The 16,351-nt window shown below is 45.9% G+C and overlaps 1 protein-coding gene across 8 annotated transcripts in view; it reads left to right on the plus strand.

The window, feature by feature from the left end:
• TLR8 (toll like receptor 8) overlaps positions 1 to 16,351 on the plus strand; it is a 53,333-nt gene that overhangs the window by 24,419 nt on the left and 12,563 nt on the right. For 2 of the 8 annotated variants that reach the window (XM_014566337.2, XM_032475564.1), the window contains exon 2: positions 11,562 to 11,777. In XM_014566337.2, the coding sequence (XP_014421823.2) occupies positions 11,707 to 11,777 (71 nt within the window). In that variant the 5' untranslated portion in view covers positions 11,562 to 11,706. Of the gene's footprint in view, positions 1 to 10,674; positions 10,737 to 11,561; positions 11,778 to 14,063; positions 14,171 to 15,541; positions 15,792 to 16,351 lie in introns of those variants that run through there. The other 6 variants (XM_014566336.2, XM_006193070.3, XM_032475563.1 and 3 more) reach the window with 5 other exon arrangements.

The raw sequence follows: 16,351 nt of genomic DNA on the forward strand, positions 1-16,351 counted from the left end.
ATAGCCTCTTTAAAGCAGGCTGTAATTTAATAGTTAGTGGTGTTTTTCATCCTACTGAACTGTGAGTTGGTGAAAACTGTCGCTGGGCGGGCATGATGCTTGGATGTTTCGTGCCCACTTCCCACAGACAGCATTCACCAAGTCAGAGAGGATGGACTGCTCACTTGCTTTTATATAGACAGAAGATTCCTCATACAGTGAATATGTTTAATCTTTGTCTTTTAGTATCTGGGAATTTTCTTCTACTAACCATTTCTGCTTTGTATAAAGTTTATGCTCAACATTTCATGTACTGTATTCATACCTTATATTAAAATTGTTTTTAATTTAAAGGCTGACACTTAATTCGTTAGCTCCTCCATTCATTACATGTTCTCAATCACTGCTTGGTCTACTCTTGTTTTCTTTGAATTTAAGTCCGTGGAACTTTCTAGAAATGTCTCAGATACCCAGAGCTGATTTCTCTAGGCTCTTTTTTAAAATATAATTTCTCATTTTCCATAATCTTTTTCTACCATGAGAACGCTGACCACTTCCTGCTTAAAACTTATCTGAGGAAAGTCCCTTTTTGTTGATCCAAGTTCCCATGTTTCCCCAGTTCTGCTTTTTCCTATGATCCTGCAAGAAGAAAATCCAGAAGTATGAAATAGTGCCAGTGTTGCTTTGCACAGAGCCCTGCGATGATTCTTTACCTCTACGAATCAGAACTGAGTTCTTCCTGTTTTCACCCCTCCTCGACTTCTCTTTGGGTAGAATTGTCTTTCTCCATCGTCATGTGTGAGTTCACATTTTTCCTGATATAGCCTGTTTTCGTGAAACTTCTTTTAAAAAGACCTGTCGAGAGAGACCAAATCACTTGGACTTGTCGTCTTGCAACTCTCCAACCCCCTGGCTCCGTTGAATTGGCTCACTCAGCAACAGGTAGACACGAAGGAGGAATCCTTCCATCCAGAGTAAGGGCGCCCTGTCACACAGAGCTCACCTCAGGGTGGTAGAAGCAAGGAAGGGGGTGCTCTCTGCTATGGGCAGGCCGTCTCAGGAGAACAAGAGCCAGGAGACTGGAACAAATAGGAGCAGTGAGCATTTCCCTGCTGTCATCAATCCCACAAGTCACTCTGCCTTCCATGAGGAGCATAGGAAGGGGTAAAAGGAGAGAAGGGCTAGTCCCCATCCTTCCTCATTTCAGGAGTTGATATCACAGGGTAAAGGAAAGAGAAAACTCCCTCCAAAGTACCATTCTGAATCCATAATAAATGAATAAAATCTCAGTTCAATGATCTGTACTAATAAACTCATCTGTAAAATATCATGCTATGCTTGGATCATGGAATGAGGAAGACTGTTCTTTTTAGAGCCTCAGACCAAAACTTACAGGTGTCCCATCCTGACAGAAGATAAAGTTCTTACCTTCAGAGGCACTAAAGATAACATTTGTACGACTCATGATTATTGATTGGGTTCCATAGTTTCCTTTAAGCATTTATGAGATAGTGTAGAATGTAGTTATGAAATTTACATTCTTTCAAAAAACTTTTTATTGAAGTATAGTTGATTTACAATGTTGGGTTAATGTCCGGTGTACAGCAAAGTGATATATATTCTTTTTCAAGATATCATTTCAAGATATTATTATAAGATATTGAATATAGTTCCCTGTGCTATCAGGTCCCGGGCCAGACCTCCTGAATTGGAAGCTACATTTGAACCAGAGCCCCAGGTTCCCAGACATTAAAGTTTGAGAAACACGGCTAATAGGCTATTCTTTCAACTAGTTTGGTCATGAAGGAGAGGAAACAGACATCGTGTGATTGTATATACAACTGGTTTGCTCCATGTGACTGCCTTAAATATACTTACCTTCTAGATATAGATCTGAAAGAACCACGTATGGTTGAACACGGTGCATCTTTAAACAGGAATATGTGCAGTCTACAGACTCATCAATCAGAGCTCTGCTTGCATTCCTATTTTCAAGATCTTTGGTGGGTTCAAATTTTCATGACTTTATCAAGGTCTCAAGTACAGTTGTTACTTTATACTTTTATCCAGGCAGTTGGTGCCATTGAACAAATGAACATGTGTTTACAACTCCGTGGCTTTCGTAAAAGAAGAATATTTTGTATAGTTTAGTGTCAACAGAACCTTAATGCTTTTACTAAGTGTGTTTGTCTCAGTGGACATGAAGTGGACATATATTACTCTAGATTGGTGGTTTTCTTTCTTTTTTTTCTTTTTTTCCCCAGCTGTATTGAGACATAATTGGCAAAAAAAAAATAATTGTATATATTGAAGGTGTACAAAGTGATGGTTTTAATATATGTATACTCTGTGAAATGGCATAGTTACCGTTTGGGGGTGGTAGTGAGAACACTTAAGCTCTATTCTCTTAGCAAACTTCAAGTGTAGCATATAGTTTTATTAACTATAATCATCATGCTGTGCATTAGATCCTCAGAGCTTATTCATCTTATAACTGAAAGTTTATACCCTTTGACCAACATCTGCCCATTCTCCTCAGCCCCTCCCTCCATTCTAGTCTCTGGTAACTGCCATTCTCCTCCCTGATTCTATGAGTTTGACGGTTTCAGATTCCACATATAAGGGTGTCATACAGTATTTGTCTTTCTCTGTCTGACTTATTTCACGAAGCATAATATCCCCCACGTTCATCCATGTTGCTCCAAATGGTAGAATTTCCTTCATTTTTACGCCTGATTTCTATATACATGCCTCACATTTTCTTTACCCATTCCTCCATCAATGGACACTTAGGTGGTTTCCATATCTTGTCTATTGTGAATAATGCTGCAGTGAACATGGGGTGCAGGTATCTTTTCAAATTAGTGTTTTTGTTTTCTTTAAATACTCCAGAGTGGAATTACTGGTTCATATGATAGTTCTATTTTTAAGTTTTTGAGGAAAGTCCATACTGTTTCCCCTAGTGGTTGCACCAATTTCCATTCCCAGCAACAGCGCACAAGGGTTCATTTTTCTCCACATCCTCACCAGCACTTGTGATTTCTTGTTTTATTTTATTTATTTATTTATTTATTTTTTTTAATAATAGCTCTAACAGGTGTGAGGGGATATCTCATTGTGGTTTTGATATGCATTTCCCTGAAGGTTAGTGACACTGAACATTTCTTCCTATACTCGCTGGCCAGTTGTATGTCTTTGGAAAAATGTCTGTTCGGATCCTCTGTCCGGTTTTAAATGGGAGTGTTTGCTTTGTGCCATTGTGCTGCATGGTTCCTTGTACATTTTGGATATTCGCCCCTAATCAGACATATGGCTTGCAAGTATTTCCTCCCAGTCTACAGATTGCTATTTTGTTGATGGCTCCCTTCACTGTGCAGAAGCTTTTCAGTTTGATGTAGCCCCACCTGCCGATTTTTGCTTTTGGTGTCACATCCAAAACAAACCATTGCCAAGACCAATATCAAGGAGGCTTTTGCCTATATTTTCTTCAAGGAGTTTTATGGTTTTGGGTCCTACATTTAAGTCTTCGATCCATGCACACAGGTAAGATGACACTGTCTCATCATTAACAGGGGTTACAACCACAGAGAGTCTCAGGCTGGGGGTGACACCACGGTACCCCAGCAGGGAGGGTAGTTTATTGTGAGACACTCCCAGTGATTCAGATATCAGTTTCTCCACCCTTTAAAGTGGCTCTTAACCTTCGCTGCACCTTGAAATACCCTGAGGTTTTTCAAAAATCCCCTTGCCTGTGTCCCACCAGTGAATGGCTTCTGATATAATTGGCCTGGGGTAGAGCCTGGGCTTTTGGATTTGAAAGCTTGCAGATGATTCCAATGTGCAGGCCACGTTGAGAACCACTGCTTTAGGATCTGTTGCAACTGGTTCTCAGACTTGAGCGTGCATCGGTCACCTGAGGGGCTCGTTAAGACACACGTGGCTGTAGCCCACATTAGTCGCTGATTCAGTAGATCTGGAGTTGGATGGAGCCTGAGAATTTGCATCTCAAAGCAGCTGGGCCCCTGGGGTGCTGATGTTGCTGGTCTGGGAACCACCCTTTGAGGACTCCGGCTCTGCTGAGCAGGTCTGGTACTTCGTTGCTTTCACTGGCCCGCCCTGCCCTGGAGCTCCTGGGTCATTGTATTTGAGTCCTGATATTTGCATTTTAAATAAGAACCAGGTGATCCCCATTGCAAATGATCTAGAGACGAGCCTTTGCGAAACCCTCCCCTCCACCCAACGTGTATTTGTAATGCTGAGATGCCTCTGGCCGGCGGAGTGCCTTTGAGAATGTCGTCTCTTTTCTTTCCTTCTTCTTTTCCTTCGTTCCTGTTCAAGCTGACCTCAAGCTCTGTGCACATTGCCTTGGGGGACATGTGCAGGGTAAGTTATTCGGATATCGCTTTCTAAAGGCTTCATGGTCTTAGGGGATCCTAGAAGGGTTTGTAGGGGTAAACCTACGCAAGGAAACCTGGGTCTCCAGGAATGGCCTAGGACGACGCTGCTTCTCCACCCTTTTCGGAGAGAGAAGCCAAGGGGGATGGGAGGGATGGGAATGGGACGGCTGGGGAGGTCTGTTGGTCCCGAGAAAAGAGGGGGCCTGCCAACTTTCTGTGGTAAATGATTAAGAAATGGATTGCGCGTGCGCGCGCGCGCGCACCCCCCCACCCCCGTGTGTTACTACATCAGACCCAGACACTGTGCATAATCCCTGGGAGGCGAGCCTCATCCAGTCCCCTGAAGGTCTGAGTTAGGCTGCGGGAGAGTCAGGTAGGATGAAAGCTCAGAGTCAGAAGCAGAACCGATTCACTGAAAATGAAGCCGGCTTTCCATCCATCGCAGTTGGTAGACTGACATTCACACCAGATACACTAGATATCCGTTTGTACTATCTGAGCAATTTCCACTTGGCTCTGTTTCTTTTGTGATCGGCTTTTGTTTTCTCAGACTCTAACTCAGTAAGTGGATTTAGACTAGATACTGGGAATGCTGAGCTTTATTTGATATCTTTGATAATTTATTAAACTGACCCTTTGATAATTTATGAAACTGATCCTTCTCTAGCTCATTCCGTAGTTAAAATTCTCTAGCTCTTCCCAAATGGAGGAGCAAAAGCTTATTGCTTCACAGTGTTTGCTTTTCTTAAACCTTAAAACTTTGAGACTCATAGGGCAAATTATGAATACAGATTGTTTTTGTTTCGAAACTTGGGTTGCCTTAACTGAGACGGCCCCCAAACGAAGAATAAAGCTTTTATACATTATACATGTGAAGATTTTATTAACTTTTACAGCAGTGTAAAATTTTATACCCATTTTATCCCATACGTTATCACACAGAAAGGACCCCTCTGCTTCGTCAGGAAACCTGAAATACTGGACGGGGAGCGCCACCTGCTGGCGGGATGGTTACTAACGCCTTTGCCTTTGACTGGATCTTCCCGAAATAATTTCTGACCCTGAAAGCGATTCCGGAGTCCCTTGGGGGAGCAGATCCAGAATGGAGGAAACAGAAATGGTTTTCTCTAACTCCAAAAGCACCACTTTGAGAGATAGGAAGATTGGGAAAAGAGAATGAAGGAAAGAGGAAAGAAGACACGCTGGGATGGGGAGACGGAAGGGGTCCTGGGGATTGGGAGGAATCCATTTAAGACCTCATAGTCTTCCTCTCCACACCCAGCCCGGGGCCTCAAACCTAAGGGAATTTCTTGTGCTTTCAGAGCACCTTCATATATATGAATTATGTGGCTGTCCCCTAGATCTTCTCGAATGTTCTCAGCCTCAGGTATCGATACCTGTCCCCTACCAGCCACTCTCCTCTGGTACCCAATCTCACCTCCTCCATCAGTCCCAAAGAAGTTGGAGGCCCACTGATGTGCACTTCTTCAAATCCCCTCCTCTCTACATCAAAATATGTTTTATGTCACTGTCCTCCACACCAGCTCATGAAAACAAAGTTCTTTCCTCAAACAGCCTATCCTATTCACAAGGAGTGGGGGCCTTCCCTTAGGTGTCCCTTCCCCTTCCCAAGTTACAGCTCCACCCGCCCCTGCTCCTGGTTCCTTCCCTTCTGCCTCATCAGATACACTCCATCTGTGGCATCACCGCTCTCGTCCATCCTGCTGGCGTGCCTCCTCACCTGAACGTGGTTCCTGGAAAATCATTTTCTCTCCAGATGTTTGTTGCGGCACTGTTTGCAAATTTAAAAATTAGGACACTATTTCATTCTTTTATATGGCTGAATAATATTCCTGTGTGTATGTATGTATACGTACCACATCTTCCTAAGCCAGTCATCTGTTGATGTGCACTTGGGTTGCTCCCCTGTCTTGGCTATTGTAAATAAAACAGCTGAAATGAATACATTACTGCAAATCAACTAAACTTTAATAAAGAAAAAATTGGGAAACCCAAATGTCAATCAATAGGAGGCTCATTAAATAAAATGTTGCGTCCATACAGTACATACAGCATAACCGTTTAAAAAAAAAAAGAGACAAAAAAGAATAAGGCAGATCTATGTATCCAAAGCAGTGCTAGGTGGAATAAATGGTAAAGAGCAGTACGTATCATTTGGTCCCATTTTTGTAAAAAAAAAAAAAATCATAATATGTCAGTATCTACACAGGAAGAGTCTTCAAGAACGTACACCAAACTGTCAGCGGTCATTGTTTGAGGAGTGGAACTTGGAGGGCTGTCAACGTCTACGTTACACATTCCTGAATGTGAATGTTTTAGAGCTACGTAATATTATAACCGGAAAAGACTTACATATAGCAAACCTCCCTTAATTCTACCCATAGACTCCTCTGTGTCCCCCATACATTTTCACCAACATTTGTCAACTGATAAGTGCACAGGGCTGAGCTGGGCACACACAACAGCCCTGGGGCTCAGAAGGTTTGCAGTCTGATAGGGATGTAAGATGGTCCCACCAAAATATAATCCGAGGCAGAAAGTGACAAGGTCCGCTGAGCTTTCAGTTCGTTTGGGCAAATTACTGAACCTTTGCAAGGCTGCTTCCTCCTTTCAAAGTGGAGCTGATAATAACCACCAAAGCATAACGTGAAATGGGCACGGTCTTAGGAGGATACCCGGCCCAGTGGAGATGAAATGGCGCAAGAGGCAGGGAGGGGCCGGGGGACTGAACACAGAGAATGTACATCTGCTGGGTGGGCCGGGCCAGGTGGGTGCCGCTTGAGATGGGCAGGGTCCCCACAGCTGCGTCCCAAATACTCTTGGCCCAGAGGCACCAACCATTCACAGAATGCAAGCTCCTGTGATTCGCAAAGCTGGGGTGGGGTGGGGTGGGGTGGGGCAGGCACAGACGCGTCCAGGAAGCACGCAGAAGGCAGCAGAGTGGGGGAGGGCGCGGGGCGTTCTCAAGGAGTGGAGGGCAGTCAGGCCAGCGAGAGAGCTGGGCGGAGATCCAAGGCTACTGACAGGGAACGTCGGGGGAGAATGGATCTAGGTGGCAGAGAAACTTGCTTACCAGCTCCCGGGTCCATGCTGATGGTGGAGTCAGAGCTGAGATGATGGTCATCAGTGTGCTCCTTCTGGAAAGTTCTGGGGTGCTGGGGTTGGTGGTGACTGAGGGGTGACCATGTTTGCTCTCAGGCCCCACTACTGTTTAGCCCCTTAGAACTCAGTTTTGGATTCCACCAAACTCAAAACTACTGCCTTGAATGTCACCAATAATCTCTTTGCCATATTGGGTGAAATTTTTATAGATCCCCGGGATCCTTTGCATGGTAAGAATACTGGATAGTGGTCTGGAGCCAGAGGAATGTGACTTCTTCAACCTCTTGGTGCTTCAGTTTCTTCCTATGAAAACTGGAATGACCACAGTCCATCCACCACGGGGCCCCTGAGAGGGGTAAAGAAATGAATCAAGGAAAATTCCCTGACACAGTGAGCTCTGCTTAAGGATCAACCACAGCTATGAAACACGTCCTTTCTTCTCCTCCCACTCTCCTCCCTTCTCTCTCGCTCTACTTCTCTCCCCTCTCCCTTTATTCCAGAAACATTTACTGAGCTTAGCTTCTCCTCTCCCGCAGCCCCTGAGCTGGGTGCGTGGGGATAAAAAGGACCAAGTGCCTGCCCTCAGGGAGCCCCCGGCCAGAGCGAGGCACAGGCTAGTCAGTTTAGGAATAAAAAGAGTCTTGAAGGGGGATGCAGAGGATGGCTTGGCCCTTTGGGAGCACAGAGCAGAAGCCCCAGCCCAGCCCTGGGTGGGGCTGGCCCAGACACGCATCCCGGAGTTGATGAAGTCTGGGAGTTATCCCGGCAGGTGGCTGAGCCTTGGTGGAGGGGTGAGATGGGGGCAGTGCGAGCCTGTGCCCAGAGAGGTGTGCGAGCGGGACTTGGAAGGGGAAATGCAAGAGTCTCTTAAAGGCTGGAGTGTGGGCTCAGAAGGGGGGCTTGGCTCTTGAAGACCTGAGAAGGGAGACAGAGTGCATCAGAAAGGGTCTTCGTTGGTGATCCTGAGAAAGTTAGACTTGATCCTGAAGGCCATGGGACATTCTCTGAAGAACTTTCGGAGTGGGTAGTGGGGTGGGCAGGGGCTACGGTGTTGACAGCTGCATTCTAGAGCAGCCATCCTCTTCCCACTTCCCATCCCAGGACTGGTTGGTCCCGGTCTGCCCCTTCCTTGGATCATTCTTCTTCTGGCTCCTTTGATAGCTCTACTTCCATCACCTTCGTTCAACAAGGAAGTTTTATTGAGCCCCTGCTGTCCGCCAGGCCCTGGGCAAGTAACCAGGACTACGACGAGGACCAAGATGGCCCTCTTCATTGTTTTCATTGCTCTCTGAACACGACATGAGTGTCCACGCCCTCTGCTTTTGATCCTCTGCAAAAAGCTTTGTCTCGGCTCTTTCTGTTTAAGCAAGAACATTCACATTTTATTTTACACACATTGCCATATACACACATAAAGAATCTTAACCTTGCTCAGTTTGTAGTCGCATATTTTTCATATTTGCATCCACTTCTTAATTTTCGAATTGTTTTAGATTTACAGACAAGTTGCACATAAATGGTACAGAGAGTTCCTGTAGACCCCACGCCTGGTTTCCCTTTTAGCGTCTTACATGCTTATGGTATATTTGTCACAATTAATAAACCAGTAATGATACAGTTTTCAGATCTTCTTTGTTTCCGATGACCTGGCAGTTTGGAGGAGTACTGGTCAGGTAATTTGTAGAGTGCCGCTCACTTTTTCTGTTGTTTTCGTCACGATCAGACTGGGATTATGGGTTTTGAGGAGGAAGACCCCCCAAGACGGGAAGTACCATTCTAGTTACAGCACCTCAGGGGTACCTGTTACCGATAAAAGTATTTCTATATTTATCCATCAGTGTCTATTGACGCCAAACACGGATTCATGCCTGTGTCTCTTGTTTGCAGCCCAGTACCACATGGTTCATTCAGCCTGGCCTTCACCCTTGTACAGCTCCCTTTTTGATCAAGTTCTTTTATATCTTAACTTCGTTCTCTCCCACCCTGGTCTTTACGCGCTGATCAGGATGGTTAATGCTCAAAGCTTTACAAGCTATAAAAAACATTTCCATCTGATGCAGGCACAGTGGAACAGTCGCACAGGATGGTCTGGCTTCATGAACCAACTCACTTAACTGGGGTCCATGAGTCCACACTGACGTCCACGGGTCCCTTCAACCTGACCTTGAAACCCTCCCAGTCTCTCGGCCAACTTTCACTCTCCTTTCTCAAGTATTTCCCTCCACGATACCCAGGACTTAAGAGAGAACCAGGGCAATGGTCTCCGGCCCTTTTTGCCTCAATGTTCCACGCTATTCTTATGTCTGTGGTAGGGGAGGAAAATTCCAGACACTGCCTCGTGTCGTGGTTGCAGGTGGGGTGTGAGGACAAGGTTTCCTCTACGCCTGACCCCCAGAACTTGTCTGGGGGTTCCAAGTCTCCTCTGCTCCCGACCTTACCACGGGCCAAGCCCTCATCTGAGACCACGCTAGCATCTCTCTGACCATCTCAGCCTCTCCAGGCCGGCTAAGTTTCATCTTCTCCAAGGAGAACTAGTACTGTTTTCTGGGTTGTTTCATAGATTTCCTACAGTTCAAACTGGACCACAGCTCTTGAAGCTGCCCCTCCTTCTCCAGCTGTGTGGAGCCAGCCCTGCCCTGAAGCAGTGTCTGCCTCAGAGCCCACTTCCCGGTGGGTGGAGGACCCGTGTGTCTCGAGTTGGGGCTCCCACTGGTAAAGGCCTTAGGATGCTTTTCTGCTTGACTAACCCCTTTTGGTCCAGGGATGTCTGTCAACACCTCAATTTGCTTTGGCGGACCTGGGGCAGCAAGAATTCATGTCAGCGGATACATAATCCTGCGCTGAAGACAGAAACTTGATGATTGTGATGAGATTTTAATAAAAAGAGGCGGGGAGTCAGAACAAAGGGCTGATGGGAACCAGAAAACCCACACTCGTCCTCTTCTCAAAACACTGATGGAATGCTCGAGCCTGTCTGGCTCTTCACTTAGGGCGTTCGTGAAGGGAGAAGTTGAAAGAACACAAGAGCAGAAGTGGCACAGTGGGAGTTCCAATACTCCTCTCCACCACCATTGCACTCTTGACCTTTGGCTTCAGTTCCCTCATCCAGGAAATAAGGGGCCCTTCCAGCTCTAGAGTGCTATGGGTTTTTGTCCTGTCTTGGCCCATTATTTGGGAGACACTGACTTCAGAAAACACAGGAAGGGGTTGCAACTGATGGAAAGACCAGGTTTTCAGGTAATTCCTCTGCAACCTACATCTGACTCAAAAAAGGAATTGGTAGAGGACTGCAAGGACCTCGCCTTGTCCCTATTTCTGTGTAGTTGAATATGCTGTTGAAAGGAGATGGTCCCATTCATCCTGATGAAATGAGCTTTAGTTTGCTGTAGCTTGGCCACCAGGTACAGTTGCACAGGTTGCGCACTGCTTAACAGTAGTTGGCCATATGGCTGAGTGAGCCTGGAATCACAGCCCTTCCTCCTCTTACCTAGCTCGGTGCCGATTTGGGGTTACATCAGCCCACAGGAAGAGTGCTTTCAGCAGACTTTTTCATCCAGAAGGGTGCCTTTTTCGAATGGGCACTGAGGTGTTGCGTAGCCTAGCACTTTAAGCTTTTGTTGGGAATGAGAGATAATAGCGCAGATGGAGAAGAACTGCCGCAGTTGGGAACGAGCGCAGTGCGGTCGGGGTGAGTCAGGGCGCGGGCTCAGGAAGAGTGGGGTAGAGAGGCAGGAAAGGAGGGAGGGAGCTGTGGACTTGTGGCAAGCAGTGCAGGAGGACCAGGAGATCACCAATACCTGCTTCCTGCCTCCGAGTCCTGCAGCCCGTGTCACCTGTATCTGTGCTGACCAGGGAAGGGCAGCTTGCTGTCCCCTCTGGAGGTCTGTGCCTCAATTTAAAACCAGGATGGGCTCACATCAGATCTGGCCTCGTGTCAAGGAACCCTCTTATGCATGTCTTCAACCAAATCCTTTGCCTAAGAAATGTTTCTTGTACAAGACCTCTTCCACTTTAGCCTTTTCTATATTTCATGATGGGTTTGTTTTTTTTTTTTTTTTTTAGACAAACAACAGATTCTCAGCACCTGGTTTTGTCCAAAGTCTGGAGCCGTGTCCAGGGCTCTATCGTGTTTTCACACACGGGACTTTGCCACAGCCCTGATGGGGAGAAGCCATCTGCAGCCCTGTGAGCGCGCTGGTGCTCACTGATGCCAGAGGAAAGGGTCACGGCCAGCGCCTGGCGTGGTCCTCCCTGTCTGCCGTGGGCCACGGCCCGGAGGTGAGTGAAGTCCATGGCGGTAAGAGTGATAACGATAACCCTAGTGCGACTTGTTGAGCGCTTACTGTGTGCTAGGGACTGTCCTAAGGCTTTCACAAGCATCATTTAATCCTCAAAGCTCCCATAAGAGAAAGATAATGTTATTGTCATCCCCATTTGAGAGATGAAAAAACTGAGGCTCGGCGATGCTCATTTGCCCCAGCAGGTGGTTGTGCTGCCTGGCAGACTTGCCCGGCCAGGGTACTTAATGACCGATCGTCTCCATTTCGAAATAAAGATCTGAGTCAGCGTGGATGGCAAGGCAGAGAACCAGCAAGGAGCTTTGTGGAGCTGTGTGCCCTTGCAGGCCCGGGCAGGAGAGCGGATGTGGCCCCTGGCTGCCGGTTTCTGGGCTCGGGCAGAGGGTTGGATCCTCTGGCCACTTTCCACGTGGGACTAAACTTCTAGTTCGGGTGACTGTTCTGCCCTGGTGTCAATTTCATTTTCATCCTTCGCGGTTACTGTTTGTATGGAAAACCCAGTGATGGCTCATTTGATTTGAATAAGGGGCTTGCTTTCATGGTTGGCCTAGCGTGGGCACTAAGCTGTTGGCAAGCATAACGCAAGTGTGCGCCGTGCTCCGTGGGCTCCCAACTGACTGCTCTGTAACTGGCCAACATTTTGTGGCCCGAAGGCCAGGCCGTGTGTGTCTGGCTTTTCTAGAAAGGCTGACCACTCTCCAGCCTGAAGGAGCCTCGCTCAGTCCACTACTGGTGGTCACTTTTACGTCCTTTCTTGAACTTTATTTCTCAGCAAATGTTTCAAGGGAAGCCAAGAGATTGGGTGGCGGCCAGATGAGGTCTTTGAGGTGACTGTCACCAAGGTTTTTGGTGAGCCCATGAAGTCACAGACTGTGTTCTCTGGGGTCCTGGGAATCCCTCCCCAGATTGTGGATCAGGCCTTGAATCACCTGTGGTGAGAGGGCAGTTAGGAATGGCCATCCAGGCCTGCGAGTTCTGAAAGGCATGCCTTCATGACACGGTCTCCAAAGTCCTCACGTTGTCACATAGAGAGGTTGTAGGAGAGAGAGGGACCAAGGGCCTGAGGGAAAGTAGTAACAATGAAGTGTGTGTGTGTGAGTGAGAAAATGTCACCCCCTACCCACCCTGTCCCCAATGCAGTTTCCTCCAGTTCAAGGCAAGGTGAAGCACACTCTATCCCATTCTAGACTCTTCTTTTGGCCAGGAGTCAGCAAAAGTTTTCTGTAAAGGAAATATTTTAGGCTTTGCAGGCCAAAAGGTAAATTGAAGACTCTAGGAAGATACTTCTATGATAAAGAGAAAAAGAAACTGCTCAATTATTTACTTGATAAAATTCGAAATATAGTAAGAATCAGGTGCAGTCTTCTGTAATATAGGTCTAATAATGGAAAGGATGGAATTCTTTGCGAGGCATGAGAACATTTTGCCCACCTGGAGTTTATAGTTAGTGTTCTTTCTCATCAGATGGATGGCAGATTTCATCTGTGAAAGTCATTCTCTACTCCCTGGCCTGATCCGGCCCACATGCTGGAGTTGGCTGACTCCTGCTTGGTTAAACCTTCTGAGGCCTCCCTCCTCTGAGAGCTTAAAATCCAAATCACTTACCAGGCCAAATCAGGAAATTCAGTTTTCCTGCCTCGTGCTCACGTTCACCCATGCACTCACTCATTCATTCAACAAACATTTATTGAGCTTACACTTTATGCCCGGTGCTGGCTGGGGTGCAGGGACACCCAGGAGAAGGGTGCCTGCTCTGTGACCACAGCCTGGTGGGGGAGATCCACACCCACCACGCCGTGTGCTGTCTTGGAAACACATGGATCAAAGATGAAACGATGCAAATGTTATTTAACCACATCTGTGAATTATATACAGAAAAATGAGTTTGGGCAATCCTAAATTGAGTACAAATTTGTAGTACAGTTGGAAAAAAAAAAACGACTCCAGTTTTTTAAGGCAAAGCACTAATCTCCCCATCTCTCCCTCACTTTCCCTCCATCCTGTTCCCAGAGCTGAGGTTCCTTACAGCCACCCACACATTCACACAAATAAAGCCCAACTTACAAAAATGCACCGGATGTATCTGGCTCGGGTTATATTGAAATCATTTCATAAATGACTTTTCTCCCCCCAGTTTCAGTTTTGAAATGTTAAAGCATAGTCAATAAATGATTTGGCAACAGTGAAGAAATCACAAGTTCCCTTCTTCCTACAGAAGCCTTTGTAAACCGCAGGCTAGGTTCTGCTGGTGGTAAAGCGGCCGGTTTGAGGAAGCGGGTTAGTTCCTTCTGTCCGCGCGCCCGCCGCACAGGCCGCCGCTCCGCTGCGCTGCACGGCCCGGGCCGAGCAGTTAGAAGGGCCGACAGAGGAGCGGTAAGCCCCTTCTTTTCTTTTAACAGAGCTTGCCCCCAAAATAGAGGATTTCTGACCCCGAAATATGGCTTGGTGGCAAATACGGCTTGAACAAAGAAAATGATCACAGGGCAAGTCAATATCAAAAGGTGAACTATTGAAACAACTCTCACTGGAGGCGAAGGGGCCTGGTGTGCAGGAAATTTCGAAACTCGAATGCGGTGGTCTCGTCATTTTGAAGAGGAAAACAAGCAAATTCCAAGTTAGGAACTGACCTGGAACAATATTCCGGGTCAACATTCTCTTCTAGAATACTCTAGAAATAATATTCTCTTCTAGAGCCAGAGGGTTGGAGGTGAAGCGGGTGGGGAGGTATGTGTCCTTTGCTACTTTTACAGAAAAGGACGACCTCTCTGGGCTCACACACTCGGGTCGCTTGCTTGGGTCTCTGCAAAGCCTGAACTTCATCTGCTCCCAGGAAATTAATGTGCAAGAGTGGTTGCGGCTTTTCTTGGTCAGAGTTTTTAAGTAAAGACGTTACTAAGTCCATAATTATGTTCTATAGTGTTTAGACACAGCTGGTGGTCAGTTTTGGTAATCGTCAGGAACTGTCAGATTAAAAACCTTTGCCATTTAAAAAAAAAAAAACTATCTTTTCTAGAAAATTCCATGAGATTTAAGAGCAGCTGCAAAGATGGATTTCCAGAGAAACTCATCCAATGTTTACCTTTGTATATTTTTCCCATGCTCACTCAGTGCTTATTAAAGCTCTTGGAGTTGTTTTTTTAACAACTATTTCACGTATGTATAAGTTCTTGAAATTAGTGTTTTATATCCATTTAATACCCATTATAATTCTCGAAAGTAAATGAAGCCTGCACTGAAATTGTATGATGCTTTACAAAATGACTGCAGTGGCCCATAAAGAATTAGGCCAGCAGGGCCAACGACATATATAGAATTGCAATTGAAGTTATCCAATTTCTACTTGATATTCGTAAACTGCTGAAAACCGATAGAATCCTATTATCAGAAAGGGAAAATAAAATAATGGAATCAAACTAAACTTGAAAAAATGCCCCGCCTCCCTCTCATTAGTGGTGGGCGGAAGTCAAGGATCTAGCTGCCTCCTGGCCTCAGAGCAGGGGTTCTTAGCCTTGATTACGTATTAGAAGCACAGATCGAGCTTTAAAAAGCTTGATGTCCAGGCTGAAGCCCAGACCCCAATGGACTCAGTTCTCTGCAGGTGGTCCTGGGCACTCGTAGCTTTCAGCTTCCCAGGTGTCTCAGCATGCAGCCAAAGTTGAGAACCGCTGCCTTAGCACAGCGTCTACACAGCACCTTTGGTCCTCTCCTTAAGGGGCACAGGCTTTTTTAGGGGGTGACAAGGCCTCCAGGAAGACCTGAAACTTATTAGTAAATAAGCTAATAAGCCCCTCGGTTTGATTCCAGAAAGCAAAATAAAAGTTGCAAATATGCCTTATCAGAACAGCCGAGGCTGTGGACCAGGGAGAGGGCAGTTGGTGAAGTTCATTGTCCTTCAGTCAGCTTCTTGTTCTTTCATGCAATGAGCCTAAAAACTGCGCGGGAGTTTACGGAGAGAAGGCGGTTCCACGCAAACCCAGACTTACAGAGCATCAGGGTATGTCTCACCGGGGAAGACGGTATGACCCAGGGTCAGTCTTTGAAACTGAGTTGTGTATTATTTCTAAGTGTGTCTTGGTGCCACCTCCAGGGTCTACTGAGGGGAATGTCATTCCGATGAAATATCTTTTGAGTTCAACTGAGCTTTGGGGGGTTTTTTTGGTCCTTTCAGATCAGTTTACTTTTTAATTGAACTATAGTTGATTTACAATGTTGTGTTAGTTTCTGGTGTACAGCACAGTGATTCAGTTATACATTTGTATAGACTTTTTCATTATAGGTTATTACAAGCTAGTGAATATAGTTCCCTGTGCTGTACAGTAGGTCCTTGTTGTTTATCTATTTTATATGTAGTACCTAATATCTGCAAATCCTAAACTCCTAATTTATCCCTCCCCCCTTGCCCCTTTGATAACCATAGGTTTGTTTTCAATGTCTATGAGTGTTTCTATTTTGTAAATAAGTTAATTTGTGTCATTTTAAAAGATTCCACATATAAGTGATATCATGTGATTTTTGTCTTTCTCTGTCTAACTTACTTCACTTAGTATGATAATC

Source organism: Camelus ferus, chromosome X (assembly GCF_009834535.1).
Source record: "Camelus ferus isolate YT-003-E chromosome X, BCGSAC_Cfer_1.0, whole genome shotgun sequence".
NCBI classification, from domain to species: Eukaryota; Metazoa; Chordata; class Mammalia; order Artiodactyla; family Camelidae; genus Camelus; species Camelus ferus.